Here is a 23,864-nt window from a genome sequence, read left to right as displayed (position 1 = left end):
ATGAAGGTTTATGTGATGAAAATGATAATTTCATTGTATGTATAACTTAATCAGAAAACTCTTGCAATGTGAGTCATTCTTTCATTTACAACTTAGAAGAAAACTAAAAAACTGGCTAGAGCTAGTGGCATGAGGTAATTTCATTGATTTTTTGAATGTCCAATGTAGAAAAAAAAAATTCCGTGGTACTTTTAAAGTTTCTTAAAATCCCAAATCAGCTCATTTTCTATCCTCTGATCTCAGCTGGTTGGTATTAATGGGCCTTGAATCAGCATCTTTGGTGATGTTACAAGGAAAGTTTTCATACTGATGAGCTTCCCTGGAATGCTTTCTCCTATAATGTGGTCATTACAGGGTTTTTGTTAATAGCCACCTTTCAGAGCTCTTGCATCCTGCTACTATATTTTGTTAAGCTTTTAAACAGTATGTGGGGAGGTTCTTTTTTTTTTTATTTAGACTTGAATTATTTTAATGCTCACATAAGTTGGAGTTCTATACATTGTAGTTTAAGAGTTTTATAGCAATGTGATGGTGACAGAAGAAATGGGGCTTTTTTTGCATATATGTTGTATTGTAAATCACAAAATATCCCTCCATTTCTTATTGTAATTCAGATTTTTTTTTTTTTATTATGATGGATAAAAAGACACAAAAAGTGATGTCAGAGGCAGGATGAAAGAATTGAGATCACTCATGTCCTAGATTCCCACATTGAGAGGAAGCTTTTCATTGAGACTGCTCATGACATCCTGGAAACGTCCTACATTCACTTCTGTACATTTCCTTTTGTACAGAAATTGCAGGAAATAAACCAAAGCCATGCAGTGCCAGATCTTGGGGAAGAAAATCCTTTTTGGCCCAACTTTGTCAGTCAGAGGCATGAGTTAGACCCTCTCACTGGGGGTCTGGAGATTTTTCTACACCACTGAAAGCAATCTCTTGTTTCCTGTCATTACCAGCATCCAAAGACGATTTTAAAAAGTGAAAAGCAAACAAAAGAACATTTTCCAAAAGCCAAATTACACGCTGGGAAGGGAGTGGTGCTGTGGCACTTCTGGACATGCTTCAAAAGTATTGAAAGTGCCTGAAGGAGCCAGGGGAATAGGACAGAAATACTGTTTTATAAACATCTTCCTGAAAAATTCTGACTTTATCATTCCTATTGGACTTGGAGGATAGTCCTGTCATTCCATCTTTGCAGAATTTAGGGCTTGCCTATTAATTTCCTCTCTAACAGTAGCCAAGACTGATAAATATCCATTAGTTTTGTACAGTATTGGAAGAAAGAAATTCCATCTGGGGCACCTCTGCAGTGTAATGCTGCATGGACCAGAGCTACTCAAGATTTAGTTTTGTTTGTCACTACCTTGATCTCATTTGACTGATAATAAATTAGGCCAATGTCCCCTATTTTGTCCATGGCAGTAACAGGTGAGTGATCTTTGCCTCTCCTTGTCTCAACCCAAGTCTTTTGTTGTATTTTCTCTCCCCTGTCCATCTCTTTTATTATTTTCCCCGTTTAATTACATCCCTGGAATAAGAATTTATTTATTATTTTAAATTTTTTTTAAAAATAATTTTTGTAACAATTGTAACTTTACGGAGCAAGTCGAACATGTGAATTGCAAGTGCCAAAATAAAAATTAAACTAGTGCAAATACAGGGTTTTGAGAAACCTTATTTAATAGAAAAAGCTCAGTGTTCTTGATTTTTCTGTTTGCCATTAAGATCCCTATGAAATGGCAATACAAAGGCTTACTGGGAAGAGTTGCAATGTATGAGCAATGCAAATGTACTGCTTGCTTTTTCCTTTGATCATAATAATTATTGAATTCCCAATTGTACTTGAACCTGGTACATGTTGTGATTTGAATGCTCTTCCTGTAGTTTTGGTGACTTATTTCATTTTTTTCTAATGAAATAGCTGCAGTCTCTACAGTTTTATAACTGTTAAAGGAATTTAGTTAAATTAGCACCAAGTGTGAGAGTGGCATTTCCCTTCAGCAATGCTTCAGCATGAAACGATAGATTTGAAATTTGTTGTTCATGTAAGTGGTCTAACACGGACTTCCAGACAACTTGATCTTCATTGCAAATTACTGAAATTTTAATTGCATGAAGTTATTAATTGAATATTATTATCTTCTGGAAGAAGAACATGGAAGCGATGCTGCCTTTGTTATACAAGCCTTGTATGTACATTCAAAAGTCTGTGTAAGAATGTTGGATAAAAAACTTATGGCAAAAAATAAAATTGCCATGAGACTTGTACAGAAAGCTAACATCTTTCTGTGGAGATGTTTTAAACTCTGCCAGTTCCTGGCTTTGTCTCTGTCTCCCACTGGACATTTAAAATAGAACTGATTAGAAATTATGTGGAAATTGTAATCACTAGATGACTTCTGAATCAGTATGAGCTGCTTAAAATGTCCATAAAATGTGGTTGCATTTTATAATCCTGTCTAGTTTCATCCAGGTGTTGTTACTCCGTATTTATTTGTCCAGGTAAGAGCTGCAGATAAATCATGCAGCTTCACTGGAGGCAATTATGGCTCTTTGAGGCAGGGTTAGATCATTGGCTCAGGGCCTGTGCTTGTGCAAGGACATCTGTCAGAGTCCTTCCCTCAGTTTTGGGAAGCTGGCAGGGGCTGGGAGCCAGGGTCCAGCTGCCTCTTTCTGCAGGCAGCAGCTCATCCTTGTGTGGCTGGTGCCAAGCTCTCAAGTGGCCATGAGCTCCAGCGTGGCAATTTTGACTCAAAAAAAGTCCCTGCACTGCTGGCTCTTTTTGGAAATAGGTTCTGGTGTGGCATGCTGCAGCTTATCAGCTGCTGTAGACGCATCCAAGATTGTGTTTTAAACTCTGCTGAACGAGTCAGGAAGAGATAAAACTTGTGTATAGTCAGGTCTGTAAAGTGAACTGCAGTAAACTTGGTTTCAATTAAAGCGAAGAGTATTTACACTGCTTTTATCTGCTGGTTTAATAGCACGGTTTAAAATCACATCTTCAGTGGTGTGTGGACAATTTCAATGTGCACACCAGCTCTTTGATCAAAACTTCCTTAAATTAGTGGGTTGGGACTGAGAACTCTCAGATGCTGCTCTGATATGTCCATGTTTTTTTTCCTTTCTTTGTATATGTGTGTGATATACATGCATTGTAAACCCAAGAAACTCTAAGCCCTTCTGCACCACGATTTTTGTCTTTATAGTGGGAATACTTCTTTCCTCTCCTACTGTCTGCACTCTACTAAAGTCCTGTAACAAAAAGGTGCTTATGCAGAACAAGTAATTATTAGGCTGAGAACTTAAATAGGAAACTCATATGACTTGATTTTTGAGGGAAGATGTTTTTCTGGTAGAAATATTTCTTTGTCTCCCTTCCTCAGGAAGTGACAGTGACTTCTGGCAATATACTTGATTCTCCAGTTTTTGTTGTAGGTTTTTTTTTTCTTTTTTTTTTTCCTCTGGTTGGTAAATATTCCTCTTAAGTGTGACTTTGGAAACCAGGTAGGACTGTTACTTGAATAATTCACAAGTAGGAAGCCCCTTCCTTCATGTTTTGGGTCAAGAGAGTTTGTCAGCTGATGGCTGCTGTAAAAGCAAATCATGACCCTGTGTTCTTCAAAACCATTCAAATATCACAGCCTATGTAGTCCACAGAAGGAACAACTAAATCAGAATATGGTAAATTGGTAGTAATTCTTAGTCCAGCTCGACCCAGTTTCCGGAGTTATTGTTTGTCAGATACATATATCCCAAGGAAAATCAATTGTCATGCTTTGAATAAATGTAAAACTGTAACATTTTACTGTGTCTGTATGGAATTTCAGTTGGAGCTGTTGGCTTTTGTTTAATCTTAGAAATAAAACTGTTTCTAACAGTGCAAATGTGTGTTGTCCTTGAGGGTCTCTTCTATATGAGGTGAGTGTAGTTGTTTAAAGACATGGAATTGTGGAACTGCTGATTGTTTAGGAAATCACAGGTTTTTAGTAGTGTAAAACAGCTGTAGAATTTTTGTCCACCTTGAAGTAACTTGGTAAAAACTGACTTTTTAATGGTGAATTCTATGTTCATTTAAGATGTTTCTGTTTTTTAATACGAAAAAGGTAAGAGGAGGTTCAACCAGACCTTATTGCTTATTTTATAGTGATGTCCAAGCAAAGTTATTTTTGCTTTTTCACAGCTTTTGGTCTAAACGTTATTTTTGTTGATACAATAATTAATCTAAAAACGTTTCCCTTTCTTCTTTTTTTACTTTTGAATGCAGTGGGAAGAGATTAGTGGTGTTGACGAGCACTACACCCCAATCAGAACTTACCAAGTGTGCAATGTCATGGACCACAGCCAGAACAACTGGCTGCGGACAAACTGGATCCCGCGCAACTCGGCTCAGAAGATCTACGTGGAGCTCAAGTTCACCCTGAGGGACTGCAACAGCATCCCCCTGGTGCTGGGCACCTGCAAGGAGACCTTCAACCTCTATTACATGGAGTCTGACGACGACCACTCGGTCAAGTTCAAGGAGAGCCAGTTCGTGAAGATCGACACCATCGCGGCCGACGAGAGCTTCACGCAGATGGACCTGGGCGACCGCATCCTGAAGCTGAACACGGAGATCCGTGAGGTGGGGCCCATCAGCAGGAAAGGCTTCTACCTGGCCTTCCAGGACGTGGGCGCCTGCGTCGCCTTGGTGTCGGTGCGGGTGTACTTCAAGAAGTGCCCTTTCACCGTCAAGAACCTGGCCATGTTCCCCGACACGGTGCCCATGGACTCCCAGTCGCTGGTGGAGGTGCGGGGCTCCTGTGTCAACCACTCCAAGGAGGAGGAGCCCCCCAAGATGTACTGCAGCACGGAGGGGGAGTGGCTGGTGCCCATCGGGAAGTGCTTGTGCAACGCTGGCTACGAAGAGAGAGGCTTTGCTTGCCAAGGTAACGATGCCCCGCGCGCCCGGAGCTCTGCTCCCCGCGGGGGCTTCCCCCCCTGTCCCTGCTCCCTCTCCTGGGTCCTGCTCCTTTTCTCCAGCTCCTGGAGAGAAATCAGCCAGGCGGTGAAACTGCCCTGGAAATGGGGTTTGCTTAAGCTGTGTGAATAGCGTCGTTCGCTAAAAATATTTGCTTGACGGTCAACAACTGATTTTTAAACACTAATTTTTTTTAGTTGTCGTGTAGCAAATCTAGCCTCTCTTACCGCTCTTGGACCTTCTTCCAGTTTACAATGTCTGTGTCAAAAAAGTGATTTTTTTTTGGTGTCTTTTTGTCTTTGAAACTTTGTGTCTCGATATATGACTTCTGCCACTTAGACGTGTTGATTACTTGGGACTGGTTGGTAAAAAACATGTAGCATTGCTCCTGTAGCATAATTACTAAATGCAGATACATTTGGAAGATTAATAGTTGAAGTTTATTCGTGAATACTCATGTATTTTAACTCAATTTTCTCCAAACTGTTGATTTCTGCAAAGGGTGGTTATGTGAATGCTCCCAAGAACAAGAGTACACTGGGGATTTGGATTTTTTTACAGAAATGGTCTTTTAAACCTTAGAGAAATGCATGTTGTATTTACTAATTTTAATATCAACCAAGATGATAGCAGCTAACATTTTAATGCTTTTTATAAAATTACATTTTGAAGTTTTGTGCTGATTCAGTATTTTTAACAGAATGCCTTGAAGGGTGCTGGCTGTTGCAAAGGGTCTTCCACTAAATATATGAGTGAAAATTAAACAGTAATGTCTGGAAATCCCATGGTTGGAAGCAGAATAGCTGAGAGGTTTTCTGTCAGGGGTATGTATGTGAAGAACAGAAATTTAAAGTATTCTGAACCTGTTTGGGACAGTGCTTACTCATTTTTAATCAGTCCTACAGCAATACTCAAACAAGTCCTGGGGAGTTACTGAGAGCCCAACAAACCATAGCCATGACTTTTTCTGTGAAAATGAGAGGGAAATGTCTGGGGGAAGGGGTAAGAGTGTTCCTGCTTTGATTTTTAAGTAGATTTAAAATATTTTTTTACCCTTGAATAAATTGAGTAGCCAGGTCTGAGGATGCTTTTCTGGGGTTAGATACTGTTGTTTATAAAAAAAACCCAAGTAAACTCTTCTGTTAAGAGCTGAATTCAGGGGAGGATTTTTTATTGCTCAGAAATGCTTTATCCAGAATCTCCTACAGCTGCACTTAGAAATGCTAAAACACGAGTGAATCTTTTTATCCTCTGTGTATATTCCTGCTTGCTGCAGAGCCTGTGTTGCTGTAAATGGCTGAAAGCTGTTGGTTTAGAATTTCACTTACACGTGAGCACAGAGAGACAGGCACTCCAGAAAGCAACAGAAGTACAACTGAGCAAAAGTAAAGCTAAATCAATTACACTAAACTTCTATTAAAAACAAGTTCTCAAATGCTTGGGGCAGGCAAGGCAGCTCCTACTGAGTTCTGCATAGAAAATCAGTCCATAGAATGACTATATTTTTCTGGTTTGTTTTTTTTTCTCCCTCACTCACTCTTGATCAAGGGGGTTATATGTGATGAAGCCGTTAACAATAGCAGCAGGTCCTTCTGCTTTATTCTCATTTTACCTAGAAGGTTCTGCTAGCTTTTATTTGAAGTCATATTGATCAGATTTTTTCAGTGTGCTGTGATTGAAGTGGCTCTTTAAAAGCAGGAACTGAAAACCTCACATTTTCAGCATCAGTGGCACAGAAAGAGTTGGAAAACTCAGAGAACCAGTTCAGCTTTGACCTCGGGAACAAGGCTGCTCCTGCATCTTTCCTTTTCTTTTTCTTCTCTCCTCCTCAGGGCTGTAAAATCAGGACTGTGGCAATGTAACCAAAATGGTGTTACAGGCATGGGCTGGAATAAAGGCATGATTTAGGAAAAATAAGTTTCAGTTGAAGTCTGAAGGAGTAATTAGTAGCAGAGGTTATCCTCTTCCCAGGAGTTGAAAACATTTAAGAGCTTAGTGTCCATTGCTACTTGATCCTGTGTTCAGACTTTCTGATTTTGTTTGTTTCCATAATGCTGTTTTCATAAACAATGTCATTTTGCATTAACAGGAGATTATCACTGAGGATTAAAATGAAGGACCTTAATGCTATAAGATCAGCCTATTTAAATTTCATTCAGAACAGCTCTTCTTTGTACTTGGAAAACTAGGCACAGTCATGGCCTCCCAAATAACACAAATTTCACCAATCTCCTTGACAGCTTTCTTTTCTCTGCATAACCAGGATAAGATTACATAAACTCAGACCATTTTTAGTTGTTGGTGCATGTTTTTGTAACATATTTGTATGTAAGCTGTGAAAAGCCAGCTCAGCTGATGGGTTCTTGCTGGGTGGAATATTGTTCTTTTCTGGATCCTGTTGACTGATTTTCATATCTACAGCAGCAGCATCCCTACCTGTCAGCCAGTGAAAGAATTTCACTGTGACCATCCTTGTTCTCTTTATTGGCAGTGTGTGGAGAAATGATTTCTTAAAAGTGAGTTTTAGACCTCACTTTGAGAAATTCTGGTATTTGTTAACACTTTAAGTTAACATCTTAAGGTTTAATACCTCCTCTAGCAAAGGCTTGTGCACCTGCTCAGTGTTTTGGAGGGATTAGGTTTGTCTGAAGTAAAGTAAGATGTGTTGGGGAGAAATTCTTTCTATAGCTGTTTTCCCCCTTAATTAATACATATGTTAGTTAATTAAAATGGTATATGTCATACACTAGGCTGTTTGTTATTACAGCCTTTTAGCATCGTAGCAATCCTGTCTTATTTAATCTTATTTTAATATTTCATGGTTGAACAGCACTTCTTCCTCACAATGTCTTTTATAAATTTATATTTTCCTGCCACTCTCACCAAACTACATCTCTATGGCATCTTCTCTCTTAGAATTAGTGTGTTTTAATTAGGGGAAAAAACCCCCAGCTGGCTGGAACTAAACACTAAGCTTAATGCTTTCTAATGATCTCCATCCTGCTCCTCAGTCAACAAGGAAAATATCATATTTTCAATTTGTTCCCCTTAAAATAGGCAGAATAGATCGGGTCAGATCTGTCTCAATATTCTGACAATGACTAATGGCATCTTCCTAAGGAAACCAAGGGAAAGTGTAAGAAACTATGTAATAAAAGTGCTGCTTTCCTAGGTAAAGCTTCTGCCAATCTACTGCTGACTGTTTAAGATACATTTTGTAAGAAAGACTATGTGCAATAGGAATCAGTGACCAATCTCTTGTTAATTTGTCTGTGTTTTCATTCATATTTTTAGTCTCAATTTTTTATGGCAATGAAACCTGTATCTTGCCTTGGGTGGAAAACACTTCTTGCTGTGTTTAACCTTTCTCTTTTAGAGTCACTGGCATAAGGTTTTCCATGTCCCTGGGTAGTGAGGAAATAACTTTTCAGCTTCCATATTAACAAATTTAGAGATCCCTTTCATATTTAATATCTCATCTCTAATACCTCTTCTCTGAACTTTTCCTCTCTACTAGTGCCTTCTTTTTTAGAGGACAGACTAATTGCTCTGTACCTCATCCTTTTTGACTGCCTCTGTACATATTCAAAGTAAACAATGTAAATTTTTATGGAAAAGGCAATGAGTCTAGTTTAAGTTTCAAATGCAGGAGGAGATTAGACAGTGGCTTGGAGTTTGGAACAGCCCAGAGATTGAGTTAAAAAAAGGAGCATTCACATCACCTGCCTAGTGAAAAGCTTGATTCAGTTTTATTTTGAACACTATAGAAGAAATAGATCTCATTATCTGAAGATTGGTTAGCTGGAGTATTGATACCAAAATGTAGGATAAATGGCAGAAAAACTATCTGTAGTTCTGTAATGATCTAAAGGCTCCTCAGGAAAATAATGGAAGCCTCATTTCAGGAGTTGTTTTTTTTAAAAATTGCAGTAACCAGATGATAAAGGAAATCATTCACTGGCAGGTTTGGACTAATAAATCTTTTCCATCCTGAATGTGTCTGTTCTGTTGTTGGCTATTTCAGGCACTTCAGAAAGACCAGTTGGACATGGAGAAGGTTATTTTTCATTGCAGTATACTTAATTAGCAAGTGGGCAGTGGGCAATTGTTTATCCATGTGGGACTATGAGTGAGCTTGAATGCTCTTTTGAAGGCTTCCAACAGGTGACCCTCTAGACCAAAACCAAATTTTCTGGATCTGGTTATCAAATGAAAAAATTTAAATTGGTGGGCTTGAACAGAATGACCCAAAAAGCACAGAATAACATTTTCTGCATGGTGTTGTTTCAAGGTATAGTTCTAAATTTTAGTTGCTGGAATTGAGTAAGTCTGAACTGTAAATTTCCTATGTAATGCTATGTAATAAAGTTGTAAGTTTTAATCATGAGTGACTGGTACATTTTCTATAACAAAGCCAGAAGGAAAAAGAATGTAACTCAACAGTTCTTCTTTATGGGTTTAACTTTTAGCTATTAATCAGATGGGTTGAATGGGAGAAAAGGGAGTGAGGGGTAAAGGAGGGAGAGGATAAGTTCACCCACTGTGCCTGGTTATTGCAAAAATGACTTCACAAAATTTCCCCTAACACTAAATTTTTCAGTGCCTCAAGTTGTGCAGTGAGCATCTCCTAAATCATATTTCTCTCTCTGAGTTTCTGGAGATATGAAAGGAATGCCATCTGTGGCTGCTAAATCTGAACCATCACATACATTGCTTGATTCTTTGAGTGGAATGACTGCTGCACTTGAGGTAAAAATATGTAAAATATCACTAATACCAAGGAAGCAAAGCATTTCTCCAGACTTTTTTTCCTGTATGCTTTAAATAACCATTTTGTCTCTGCATAAGTAAACCTAATTTTTATTTTTCTGGATCAGTAGATATAGAAAGAAAATTTACATGTAAAGAGAAAAAGATACTGGGAGGAACTGCTCAATTTTGTGCAAGTGAAAACAGAAAGAAGGCTCAAATGCTTTTTGCAATTGCAAAGTTTGCCTTGGAATTAATTGAGTGGCTTGGATGTGTTACACTGCAAAAATGTGTGGCCTTAACTCTTAGAGCAATTCTATTTAATAAAATGTAGGCACTGACCATATGGAGATCATACAATATAATAATGGAGCCATCAAAAAAAAAGTTTCACATGAAATCTGAAAAGCTGGGAATTCAAAATGTTTAAAGCAGAGGTCTGAGGTGTTTTTTTTATTTCTTTGGCTTGTATTGTTTTGATTTTAAAAAGCAGGAGAGATGCTTTTTTAAAGGACTCTTAATCTTTCAGGCTGGTAAACTAAAATGACAGCAGCTATAAATTATGAATCTCTTCATTTGTAAAATATTCATTGTCTTTATCCACTTTATATTCTATAAGTACATGAACAGAGCACAACAGTGAAGGATTTACCTTCCTGCTTAGAATTTATTTAACTCTTACAAAAGTTATGTCAAAGATGCCCAGATGATTTTTATGGGAGATTAATTATGTTGCATTCAATACTTCCTAAAGATTCCAGCCAACTTTTTATGTAATATTTTGACCGTTACAAATTTGGAAAATACTCTCCGATTTGTTCATCATAAGCAGTAGATATAAAATTGCAAGTTTTTAAGGCAAACTTTATTGGGCACAATGTTGATTCTTGACTACATTTGTCACACATCCTGAAGAAAAAAAAAAATAAATTCTGAAATTATTAGAAAAGAGATTTTTTTTTTTTATAAAATACTATGCACATTCTTTCATACCTGTAAGAAAAGTGTTCTTTCAGCCCTTTTTAGTTTCTTGAAAAATACTTTACTAAGTTTTTTTTGAGATTGTGATAGAAGTACTTAAAATCATGATTTTAAATATGACTATAAAGTTTTTAACATTCAGTGATTAGGAGCTTGAATGTAACATTCATGTTAAGTGTTCTTAGAAATCTTAGCAATACATCTCTCCAGTACTACAGTGTCAATATATGGCAGGACTAGATAATTTAAAATAGAATTTTTGAATTAAAAACCAGGTGGGAAATGGAAAGGTTCACTCAGAAATAATGGAAATATTTGCAAAAGTTTTAATGACTCACAAAATGCAACTTAATACAGTTTGTTTAATCCAGATATGTTACCACTTTTCAAGTGTTTTTCTGCCACTTTGTGTGTTGACAATTTTTTCCTTATCTCCCTTACCTGCTTTTCAAGCAACAAAATGACCACCCCACTCCAAACCCTGACAAAAAAATCTCAAACACCTCACCCCACTGCCTGGAACCCAATTTAACAAGTTTGTGAAACTTGCTCTTCTCAACACAGAAATATTTGCCTTAATTCCGTGACACTCACATGTTCAAGAGCACCACCACTGAATTTGTGTGCAGGATTTTCCTGCAGGAATCTTCAGGATGTCTGTCACTGAGAATCCTAAGGGACCTTGCTGGCATTTCCTTAACCTTTTCACTCTAATGGGTTTCCCTTCTTTGGAGGCTTTCAAAAGATTAAAGACTAAATAATGAGTATCATCCTTAGCAATTCCTTGGGAGATTTTTTTCAGTCTTGGAGTTGCAGGAAGGTTGTGTTGTCAGTGGGAATTCAGGGAACCTTTTCCATTGGTTTCTTTGCTGCTGGCAGAGTTTTTGGAGCCATTTGACAATCCCTTATTAGTTCCAGAGTGGGATTTACAAAGGCTAACAGGGGTTTGCAGCACCACTGGCAGCTGGCACCAGGCTTTGAATAGAGAGCAATTGCAGCAAGAGCTGTGAGTTCTGATAACACACAACTCTGAGGATGCTAAGGACCATCTTGAAGGATGAGTACAAGACAAGGAGGATCTTCTCTGAGTCTGCTGCTCCTCAGTGTGAAGCACAAGATGTTGTCAAAACACGCTGTTGGCAGACATTTAAATAGGCAGCAATTGATAGCAGACTTTATTGAAGCACTCAGACTGCAGGAGAAGTATCAGCATTTGCTGTTTCTTGGATGACAAATTGAATAACATTCAGTTCATTTGCAGTGTCTCATGCTCCTTGTGTTTGAAATTGAAGCATTATTCTTTATAGCACGCCAGGAAAATAATAACTTGGACTTCACACAGCATGTTTAGGGAGGGAGAAAATACAAAGTTCACTGCCTAGAATTTGTTTGCAGCTTCAGCTTTAAGTACCTGCATCAGATACCCTGGCAATTAGTGTAGGTGTTGTTTTGAGGCAGGGATAGACCCAAAAAATGACAAATCCTGCACAGGTCAAGGAGGTGAACTATTTCACTGCCATGGCTCTGTGGGTTCAGTGGCTGTCTACTGTAAGGTTAAAATTTGATGTGATAATTTAGAACAGCTGCTCTTTGACAGGAAGATTCACTTTCAGCAAGGGAAGAAAAAGCCATATGGTAAAAGTTGATGCTGTGCCAGGCCTGAATAGCTGCAGAAGTGATACAGGACAGTTCTCTTCAACAATATGCTTGAAGTAATGCATTTTACTTGCCATTGGTGTGCTTTTTTGAATCATAACTTAACTGGCATACAAGTACTTTTTTCTAGTTATTTTTATATAATACTTTTTATTAACAGTGGTGATTAGTTGACAGAAAAGGGTGGGGGGGGCTTTAAAAATACACAGTTTATTCATAGCCATGTCCAGAGCACTCTTTGTACTCTAAAAACATATCAAAGTTTTATAGAATGATTGCTTCAAAATTTTCAAGTAAATGACCATGTATTTTAGAGGCTGTAAATACCATGTGTTTCTAGTGACCCGAACTTGACTTCAAATGCTTTTAGCAGAGTAATTCACTTATGTGACACTCCTTTTGTTCACATACTTAAATTTTAGTAAATTGAGTGTGTGAAATAGCATGAAACCTCATGAAATTAGTAATTCCCAGTGCTCATCCTAAAATAGAGGTCAATAGGAATAAGGTGGTCATGGAGTTCAAAATCTTATGGAGAATTCATCTGTCCTCCAGCTTGGAGGAGGGGAATAATTTGTCACAATAATTGGTTCTATGTAAAAAAACCCACTGATTCTTTCTGATGTGGCAGAGATTTTTAAGATAAGGAGAACAAGAGAATAAATTACTTAGAGTGCACAGCTCTTACCTTTAAAAAATGCCACTAAACAAGTGACCAAAAACCTTCCACCAGCAGTGAACTCTCATCTAGAAATGTGACTTTTTTTGGTGTGTCCCATTCCCCTGTCTCCCCCCATAATGAGGATGGGATAAAAACCTGTTGTTTAAAGAAGAAAAAAATTGTCTTTCCTTCTCCTAAGGAAAAATAGAAAAGAGAACATCTCTAAGGTGATTATAGTAAAGCAGTAAAATATGTTGAAATGGTCATCTGTTACCCAGCTGAGCTAAGAAAAGACCTGAAGTGTGGCAAACATATTAAAGTCAAATATTAAACATGTTCTTTGATGTTTTGCACCCCTATACAGAGGTCACTTATGCAGAATTTGACCTAACCTGACCAGCCCCTTTATCTCTGTAAGAGGTAATTTTGAGATTTAGGTATGCACATATAGAACTGTTTATTTAGAAATGTCTTCTCTAGCATTTTTTAAATGCCACATTCATATCAGGTTGATGTAGAATCCAGTAAGTAAAAATTCCTCCTTTGTTTTCCTAATGAATGGCATAAAGTAGTCATTATTATTGCTATTATAAAAAGAAATACAATCAAATTAATCAATAACAATTCAGATATAGCAGGAGCATCTCCAGCTGCTGTAATGTGCCTCTTTTGATGCCAGAACAACTTGAGTTCTCTGAAGGTCTAACAGGATTTTTTTTTTTTTCTCATTTTGGTAATGTGATCCTAATACTGAGATGACAGCTCTGGGCAGTTTATTTTAAGAAGCTACTCTTCAAATCTGTTCTAGGAATTTTCAGGTTTCTCTCCCAAAAGGATAAAATGGAAAACTGAAACAGGGCTGAGGGACTGTGACGTGAAGTGGAGTCCAGGTGTATTAACCACGAGCATGAGATCACTGCTGCAGCTGCAAAACTGGAATTATCCTGGGCAGGAGGAGGAGGCTGGGTGGGAACCAGGACATTCTGGCTGAACAAGTAGCTGGTTAGAAATCTCAGCTAATGAACCTTCATCTTCATTAATTAATTAATTAACCGTTCCTTCAGCTGCTACTTTTATGCAGTGTAAAATGTCTCTGACTTTTTTGACTTTGAGTGTCCAGAGCCTTCACCCCGAGTTCATGTGAATATTTGTAAATGCAGGGGATGGAATTAAGAAGGCATGAAATTTTTATGTGTGTGTGGCATTTAATAAGCAGTGCCAGTCTTGTTTCTCACACTGTGTGAGGGGATGAACTGGCAGTGAAATTAACAGTAAAAGGGGAATCAGCTTCTGTCTTTTCTCTGCCCACACCAACCACAGCAGATGGTGGAAGAAAGCTAAAAGCGTTTTTATAAGAGGGTCAGAATAAGAAAGAGAATGAGAGGAAAGAGACTAGAGAGAAAAAAAATCACCATAATCAAATATACTTATTTCACTAAAACCTAAATGCTGCAATTAGTGTTCCTAAAAAAAAAAAAAGTTACTAAGTTAGAGGCTCTCCTGAGAAAAGAAAGAATACTGATTTTAGTTCAGACAGGAGTATGAGTCAATGGTGTCCTTAAGGAAGGATGCAGATCCCTATGCAAGTTTAGTCTGTGCCAAACTGCTGAAGATATTCATGTTTCTGGGGAAAAAATATGGTGACTGCTTCAAATCCATGTTTAGGTAGATCTCTGTCACAGTCTTACATGGAATTGGTCTGCAAATAATAATATTAGAATTGTCATAATGATTGTGTTACACGGAGAGATTTAAAGCTGATATGAGTACAGTGAGCAGCAACATTTCAGGGAGCCCTGTCTAAATGAAGCTGAGGTAGAAAAGGTTTGTTGTTTTCTCAAGAGCCTTCCTCTCAGAGGAAGGCATGAATTGTCTCTCTGGGCAGCATTTTAATAATGTTTCCCTGATTTTTTTTAAATTTTTTTTGGTCACTGAATTTCCAAGGGCTCTGGGTATATACCTAGAAAACATTCTCAGAGTAATTCTAACATAATTCTCTGAAATGATGGAAATAGTTTGGGGGGTTGGACTGGAAGACCTCCAGAGGTTCTTTCCAACCCTGACAATTCTGTGATTCTGTGAACTTAAAGCCAAAAGACTACACCTTGTTTTGAACTCAGTGGACTGGGGTGTTTTTTGAGCTTGAAAACCCTTCTGTCCAGTGGATTTAGTGCTGCTCTGCAGCATCCTTAGTAGAGGAACATGAAATAAAGCAGCTGTCAGTGATGTGACAGAGAAACCGTGGTCACATCCGTGGTTTCCCTTTGTAGGGATGACTCAGAGGTGCAGTTCCTCATCCCCATCCTTTGGGATTTGTGGGCAAGCAGCTGCTGTGGCCAGGGAGGAGGCGTGTGTGCAGCAGAACTCAGATATTCCTGTCCCTGCTTCCTTTAGCCACTGACAGAAGGTGGGAGGAGGGTATCAGGTGATGGATCCCCCAGAGGCTTGGAGGAAGAGGTAGCAGAGCTTTTTTTTTTGGGCTGGCTCAAAGTTAATCCTTGTTTGCCCTCACACTGCTACTGATCCGTTCTAATCCACAGCAAATCTGAGATGTGATGACAAGAACAGCTCGCAGGAGTTTTCACTTCCCTGGATTTGGAGTTTTACCTCTGAGCCACATCTGCAGTGTGATAACACCTAACCTTTTAATTTTTAATCTCTTCCCTGAACAAGTAGGCCCTGCTTCCCCCCAAAAGTTAAATACTAGTCTTTAATTGAAAAACACACAAAGCACTGCCAAATCCTGTGGTAAAAGCAGGTGTTCAGGCACAAGCCTGTTTAGTAAAGAGCTTATTTAAACATGGATTAAGGGCTTCTTTGGAATTGAATGCCTTGGTTTTTTTCTGTGTAATAATTACTTTCTGGAGCCAGTGTGTTTAAATGACTGCCATAAAAACTAGCATGTCTCCATCCCAAATTCTCTCATAATTAGGGATTATTTTATTGCTTGTCAGTTACCCATCTGCTGGGAAGCTTCCTTGTCTGACTTGCAGTCAGGACATTTGCTGTCACCTGCCACTTGCCCCTTGGCTTCAGATCCCCAGATGTGCATCCACAGATTGCAGTCATTCCACCTACAGGTGTTCTCTTGGTTTTGTATGGTCTGGAGCAAAGAAGGCTTAAAAGTAAGAGCTCTTCTTCTCTTCTCTTCTCTTCTCTTCTCTTCTCTTCTCTTCTCTTCTCTTCTCTTCTCTTCTCTTCTCTTCTCTTCTCTTCTCTTCTCTTCTCTTCTCTTCTCTTCTCTTCTCTTCTCTTCTCTTCTCTTCTCTTCTCTTCTCTTCTCTCTTCCTTCAGGTAGAGTAAAAGTCTCCCCTTTACCTGAAAGGAGGCTGTGGCAAGGTGTGGAGCAGCCTCTTTTCCCAGGGAACTGCAATAGGAAGGAGGACACAGCCCCAGGCTGTGCCAGGGAAGGTTCAGGCTGGCCAGCAGGAACAGTTTTTTCCTGGAAGGGTGAGCAGGAATTGGCCTGAGCTGCCCAGGAAGGTGGTGGAGTCCCCATCCCTGGCAGTGTTCCAGAAACATCTCAGTGCCATGGTTTGGTTGGACTGGATGATGTTGGAGGTCTTCTCCAACCTTAGTGATTCCCTGATTCCATGCTCCTCTGAGTTGTTTTTTTTTAGGCACGTTGGATTCTGGGTTGTGCTCCTGCCTTCTACATTCATCTTTTTGTTAGAATTAGAGGTTTGAAGGCAGGGAAGGTGTTTTACCCTGGATCAATTTGGCCAAGTCTATCAGATTCCCAATCCCCTTGCCCAAACACATGTGAACACAAGGTTATGCATTCATAGCCTTGCTGTGGGATTCAACTGATTTGTGGGATCATGTGGGAGACTGAAAAAAGTTGCTGGGAGTTAGGACTTAAAAAATTCTCTAGATATCTTAGAGGTGATGTGTTTTGATACAGTTAAGACTTCTGGTCTTTCCTTGCAGATTGTAAATCTGCTTTGGGGTGTTACACTTTGTTTTGTGGTGTTTGATGATGTGTTTGTTGACTTTCTATAGAGTGTTTCTGTTACTTGAAAATCTGTCTGTGTCCAAAGGTTGACTTAAAAACAACTGAAGGAATAAACAGTGTTATACATTCTCTCTGCAAACAATTTAGAAACACTTACTGGTTTTGGATAACAGTCACGTCCTGCAGTAATTTGAGAAGGTTTCCAGCTGAGGGGAAAAAAGAAAATGTATTATTCTTTCCTTCCCTTTGCAATTATGAAGATTTTTTGAGTGAGATGTACTTGACTGTTATGTAATGGAGACTCTTGGATGTGAGCAGAATCATTCACACCAGGTCCTATTAGGAGTTCCCTTCATGTCAAGTTGAACACGTGAAGAGATGTGACAACTGCGATTTTGTGTAAAGATTGAAAAAAAAAAAAAAAAGGTATTTCGGAAGACAACTATTGATAGAGGTATTAAACATTCCCATTGAGAGTCATCAAAAGCATGCCTGCACGGCTTTGGTAACTTCCAGTGCAATGTTTCCTAACAAATCAAGGCTTGCTCATGCAGGGGGAATTCACTGGAAGAGAAATGAGTAAAAATGACCAGTGGCTCTGGGACTCCTTTTCCCTGAGGAGCAGCAGCCATCAGCAAGGTCAGAGCATGCATTCCTCCCTTTGTGGTTGTTAGCTCAGCTTTGCTCTTCACCTTCCCAGGCAGTGATGGAGCTGAGCACCCCTGGTCCCCTCTGCCCAGGCTGCAGCTCCTGCTCTGCTGACAGCCAGTGGGGTGGGAAGGGGAAGGTGCCTTTGCCAGCCCAGGGCTCAGGATTGATGCTGGTGGCTGGCTCACAGTGGGAGCCCCTGGAACAGTGACAGAGACGGATGATGGCACACCAGAGCCTGTCAGCTGGAAATGGCAGGGGCCCCACTGAGGAGGAATGCTTTCCTCATCAGCAAAGCTTCATTTTTGCCTCCTGTGAAGGTGGGGCGTTGGGGAATGGCTGCCTGGTGGAGGATGTGTTTTCTTTTGTCTTCACGGTTTTGATGCCGAGTCTCTGACTGCATGTCAGGGTTGTTGTGTGCTGTCACTGAGATCACTTGTGAAGTTCCCATTGATTTAATGGGAAGAAATCAAGAATTTCAAACAATTAGGTCTTGGACGGATGAGAACATGTGGCTTTTTGATAAAATGCTGTTCCTCTTAAGCAACACATTTCTCTCTACAGTCAGGAAAGCAGTGCAGTACATTAGTGAGTAAATTTTTGTATGTGTGAAGTACAAAATCAAAATACAAATCAGATCATGGAATTTGCAAAATTATGAAAAATCGTTTAGCTAATTTACCAAGAGAAGATTTTTAGCTTTGTCAGTCACTCAAAATCACTTCTTTGTATTGTGATTTAAAGTACAAGACAGTTGGTGTGCTAATATTAATCAAGTGGCATTCTTTTAGATTCCAGCCTCTATAGCTGACATCAACATGAACTTTGAAATATTTAAATGAAACGTGTACCATTTGTGTGCTGTTAATTCTAGTGACTGTTAGCCAATTAGAAAACAAAAACATTTGGCTGTGTGACTTTACTAATAGATGGAGTCCAACTTTCAAATGATCAATTTTAATAAACAAGTAACGTAGTTAAAGAGATTCTTTAGCACATATTTAATCTAAAAATAGTATCTCCCAAAACAATAAAAAGGCAGCAGCTGAGCTTCACCAGCACATGTATCTGCAATAATTTTTTTGTGTTTAAATGTAATTTTGTCCAGCTGAAATTTAGGTTAGACTGTAGAAAGCTATGTGCACCCTGGTGTTTTTACAGTTCTCATTATTCAGGATCCAGCCCTACCATTGAGAAACTTAATGCAATGTTTATACATCAAGGCTTTATAAAAAAAATAAATAAATGTTTTTTATCAGTTACAAAAAATATCACCAGTGGCCCACACATGTTTTGTTACAGAAGAATTATGATAACCTGAAGGCTTTGTTTTTATTGCTTTTGGGGTTTGTATTTTACAGAGTCCTCGTGGTCTCAGTTTCATTACAGCTAAATGCATGAAAAATGCTCCAATTAGCAATATATGGAAATGGTTTGCAAATGGTTTGCTGGTTCCCTGTAATTTAGGAGTTTGCATAAATTACTCCATTCACAGGACTGAACTTCCAGCATGCCTGAGGGCTTTGGGCTTCTGGTTCAAATCACTTGATGTAATACCTTAAGAGAAAACCTGTCCTTTCCCCCCCTCTTTTTTTTTTTTGGTCTTGATTGTATTTTTTTTTTCTGTCATACCTATATCCCTGTACAGATATATATATATATATATATGTATATATATAATTAGATAGATGCATCCCACAAGGAGCAGAACTGAAAGTCTGTTCTCTTTGCATGCCTTGAGAGAGCAATTTGCAAAGCACAGAACGGGGAGATTTATTTGAAAACATATGGAAGCCATGGGGGTGAGGCCTGAAGAGGCCACTTGGCCCAGCATGGGATGCTCCACCTTAACCTGAGCAGAAGCTGCTGGACCAGGCTGGGTGAGCCCATGCTGGGGCTGGCAGCTCAGCTTAGTGACCTGGGGAGCCTGGCCCTCGGTGCACCCTCCAGAAACTTGCCAAAACATTCAAGAATTTTGCCTAGTTTGCAAGTTATGTAATCAAGGAAAAAAAATGAAACAAAAGGCAATGAATAACAGTTAGACATTTTATATGAAAAAAGCCGTGGTAGTAAAGAAAAAAAAAAAGGTATGCACTTGAATTTGATTGAATTGATGAATTGATTCGTTGGCATAAATAATAATTGATGCTTTTAAATGTAGGAGGTCTGTCTTAAAACTCTGTTTTAAAGAACAAGCTACCAAGGCATGTGCAGTGAAAAGAAAGCTTGCTGCAGAAATAAAGTATTAGAATTATGTAAAACCCCTAGCAGCTCTTGTGTCTGTAGCCAAAAAAATGTTTATTTGCTGGGCTGAAGCTGGACTGTGACTGGAATGCTTAAAATTTAGCTTTTTCAGGCTGGTTTTCCATGAGTAAAGCTCATAATTCATGTAGAGCTTAAAAGTAATTATTCAAACAATGCAGTCAATTATTATTATCTGAATGGGTGGGTTTTTTTAATACTTTACAGTTTGTGTCGTCTCAGCTTTGTTTGTAAGTGTTATGTATTTTTTATGAGAGCTGAAATGTTCTCTTTTTAAGTGCCAGTCTCTTGCTCACTCTCTTTAATTCTGAATTATGAGCCATTTTAATCAGTTCCTGGCAGCTTTGTTGAGCTGAGATGCTCAGTGTTGTCCTCTGCACTTGTGTTTGTAGCTGTCTCCCTCCACTCCCCATTTTTTCTTCTCTCAGTGTTCACTGGTTGTTGCACAGCTCACCTGTACTCCTGTTTTTTTTTTCACCCTTGATACAATCTCCTCTTATCACCTGGATTCAGCTGAGCTCAGGACCTGTCTGGGTGTAGCTCATGCTCCTCACTCAGGACAATCACTGCTTCTAGAATTTCTGATGAACACCCCTCAGGGGCTGTTCTAGGGGAAGGTGACTCTCTATAAAAGTATTGATTATTACTCCTGACCTTCCTCACCGTGCTCTAAGTGTGCTGAAAGGATCACTGCTGCAGAATCAGCCACTCTGCTGTGTTTCAGACCTGAGAGCTGCAGACTAGAGAAGTCATTTCCCAGTTTTGGGAGCTCCTTTTTGATGGGCTGCCCTCCTGCCCTGTCTGAGTTGAGCTTGACTTAATGCCAGGTGTGCTGGAGTCTGTGCTGGGGACAGGGCTGGGGACTGTGGTGACACAGAGTGACCACAGGACAGGGCACAGGTGCAGCTAAAGCACATCCATCAGCAAGCTCCAAGGATTTTGGGGTACCTGGCTGCTCACATCTGTGAGCTCCAAGGATTTTGGGGTACCTGGCTGCTCGAGGGGTGGGCACAGTGCACCCCAAAAGGCTTGTGAGAGGTTAAATTCCTGTAAGGGCTCAAGTTATTTCTACATCTTCTCTTTTGTTTCTCCTTTTTGTAAAATTTGCCTGCCATATGAAGCCCAAAAAATCTGGTGGTTGTAGAAAATGTATTTTTAGTGAAGATGGACCAAGCCACACCTTTGTGTTACAGAAATATTTTAACTTTGTTAAATGAGAGATTTCCTGCTTCCCCTGCATCTCAGTGGATGGTGTCTCATTCATATTTCATCGTGCTGATGATTATGTTTGCAAAGAAGTCTCTTTGTTTAATGATCAATCAGGGAATTTAATTCATTAATCTGAAAGCACTCTGCAGCACAATAAAATATCATCTACATTTTACAAATAGAGTCCTAGAATAGGAAAAGATGCAGTTGCTTGGTCACATAAATCTGTCACCCAGTGAGCAACAGAGCCCAGATTTCTTGAGTCTCATCTCTCTGCTTGCTTCATGAACCGTGGCCACCTCATCACTGTTAGGGAATGATAAATGCCTCCCATTTATAGGCACATATGCATGTTCTGGTCATGCAGTAAACAAAGGGGCCTTTCAGTATTAATGAAAGTATTCACAAGAGGCCAAGCCTGTGGTCCTCATGCAGACAAAACTCTTGTGGGCTTGTGTCAGAGTTCTGCTTTGAGTGATTGCTAGACCAAGCTCATAATGTGTGTTTGAAACTTCTCAGGGGAGGAAAAGAGCTAGCATGAAACAAATCAGAAGTGAGGGTTTGGTTTGGTTTTCTCTTTTAGAATGAAAAAGAATAAATGCAGTATCACTATGGATGAGATCATATGAGAAACTCATCTCACTTCTCTTGCAAGGGGCTTTTGCTGTCCTAAAATGAATTTCCTTTAGGTCACTTAATAAGTTCTGACTTTCAAAACTCATCTGCCCAATGGCTCACAGAAGACACGTTGCTTTTATTTGCTCAAATATCAATATAAGAATATAATGGGTGCTATTTCTTAGGATTATCCTTAAGATAAAAGTTGAGTGAAGGCTCTCACATTCTGTGTTTCTGCAGACACATTAATTGTGCTTTGGTTTTGAAATTTAAGTTTCAAATCAAATATCTCAAAGATCTTTTCCAACCTAAATGATTCTGATGCTGCTGTAATTAATCCAGGTGCTGGATAGAGATAAAAAAAGGACTGTGGACAGTTTTAAAAAACAACCACACAAAACTCTCTCAGGCTTTACCAGGAAATCATTCTGGAGGTGAAGGTCCCTCAGAGTGCTTTGATAATACAGAATTTAAGAATAGTTGTGTTCATCTCACCTCTTCCATCACTCTAGTGGACATTGCATTCTGAGGTGAAATAATCTCTTCCTCTCTTCCTAAAGGCAGGTTCATAACTGCTTGAAAGAAACCATAGTGTTCACATATATATTTTTTTTCTTTGGCAATATCAGCTGTCTTTTGTTTCTGTAATCTTTGTCTTTAACTATTCTGTGTACACATTTAGACACTGTACAAAGTAAAATGTTTTTTTAGGAAAAAAGTACCAAGTAAAATGGTTTATTAGTAAAATGCTGTTCAAGAGGAAATGGAATAAAATAAATTTGAAAATGAAAAACAAAATTAGGCTATGTATCATAAAGTGCTTTCAGGAGAATCTAGGGAAAGTTTATTCCTTATGTCTAGATTTTGGGTTTAGTTTGATTTGTTGGTTGGTTGGTTGGATTTTTGGGTAATTTAAACACACTCCAAGAAATCAGTATTTTTGAAATACCAGGTGGTAAGCTTCCAATAACTTGATATTTTAGGATGACATTTTTGGATTTATATGCTCCAGCATAGGTGGTTCATTGACTTTCTCAGTCACCCAAATATTTATGCACATGCACACATCCTGTCAGTTTTGAGGAGGGATTTCAGCCTGGACCATTATTTTTAAGCAGAAAATTGATTGGTGAAGGATTTTCTAATCAGCTCTAATCTTGCATGTCTGAGTAGCTTTGAAGTCATTCTGGTTTTGGAAAAAAAAAACTAAAACCTGTCCTGCTTCAAATATTGAATGCTCCTACTGAAACCATCTCTGTCCAAAAAGGAATGGGAGCCAAATTCAATAATTTCTCTGTTCCTGAAGGTATCATAGTTTTAAATTGGCATCACTGGTATCATTACTAAAACTTTTAAATTAACTAGTAGTGCCAACAAAGTTTGAGGTAAGAGTTTTATCTCCTGGGAAAGAGAAAATTCCCACCTTTTCATTCCCATTTTTGTTTCTATCCAAAGAGTACCAGGATTAAGGATACTCTTCTTCAACTTCCTACACTACCAACTAAAGTAAATTATCCACAATATGTTAGGATGTGAGATAATGGTTTTATCCTCACATTTCTAGAGGACATCTGCAGTTATTTCCTTACTTAAACCTGTTTAATTATTATCTAATTGCACTTTAAGCTATAGTACTAGTAGCCTTGAGACACTGGGGGTGCTGAAAATGCTGCCAAAGGTTATTAAAAACAAAGGCACCTTCTGTGGCTCAGGAAGTCCCTTTACCACAAATACCTGGAGTGAAGGGAAATATTCTGAAGAAGCATCCAAACCCATTTGTCTTCTTGCTGTACTCTTTTCAGGCAGAGGCAGTTACAAAAATAGTCTCAAGTAACAACAGAATCTCTGTGGATGTCTGGTCTTATTTTATGAAATACTTTTTGTGGTAGTTCTTGCACTTGTAAAGGTATTGGCTGTGAAATATTATCCTTAAAGAAGAAAAATTGCTTTGCTTCAAAGTGGCATTGAGAGTAAGCAGATGTAAATGCAAAATTGGTGTTGAGTAGAGAAAGAAAAGTAACACCAGAGGTGTCAAGTCCCAGTTTGTCTCTAAAATTAACTGGTATTTTACATGGTCAGTGCCATGTTCCTTATGCTATCCACTGGGGGTGCCCAATATATGAATATTTGAAGGGTGATATTGAACCAACTCAGGTTTATGATAT

At 38.8% G+C, this 23,864-nt stretch overlaps 1 protein-coding gene across 2 annotated transcripts in view; it reads left to right on the top strand.

The window, feature by feature from the left end:
- Nucleotides 1–23,864, top strand: part of EPHA3 (EPH receptor A3) — a 174,277-nt gene that overhangs the window by 48,918 nt on the left and 101,495 nt on the right. For both annotated transcript variants that reach the window (XM_088158520.1, XM_014888460.2), the window contains exon 3: nucleotides 4,268–4,928. In XM_088158520.1, coding sequence (XP_088014646.1) covers nucleotides 4,268–4,928 — 661 coding nt within the window. The remainder of the gene's footprint in view (nucleotides 1–4,267; nucleotides 4,929–23,864) is intronic.

The sequence above is a fragment of the Sturnus vulgaris genome, chromosome 2, assembly GCF_052056855.1.
Source record: "Sturnus vulgaris isolate bStuVul1 chromosome 2, bStuVul1.hap1, whole genome shotgun sequence".
Lineage (NCBI taxonomy): Eukaryota > Metazoa > Chordata > Aves > Passeriformes > Sturnidae > Sturnus > Sturnus vulgaris.
This window is presented reverse-complemented; position numbering and strand designations above follow the sequence as displayed.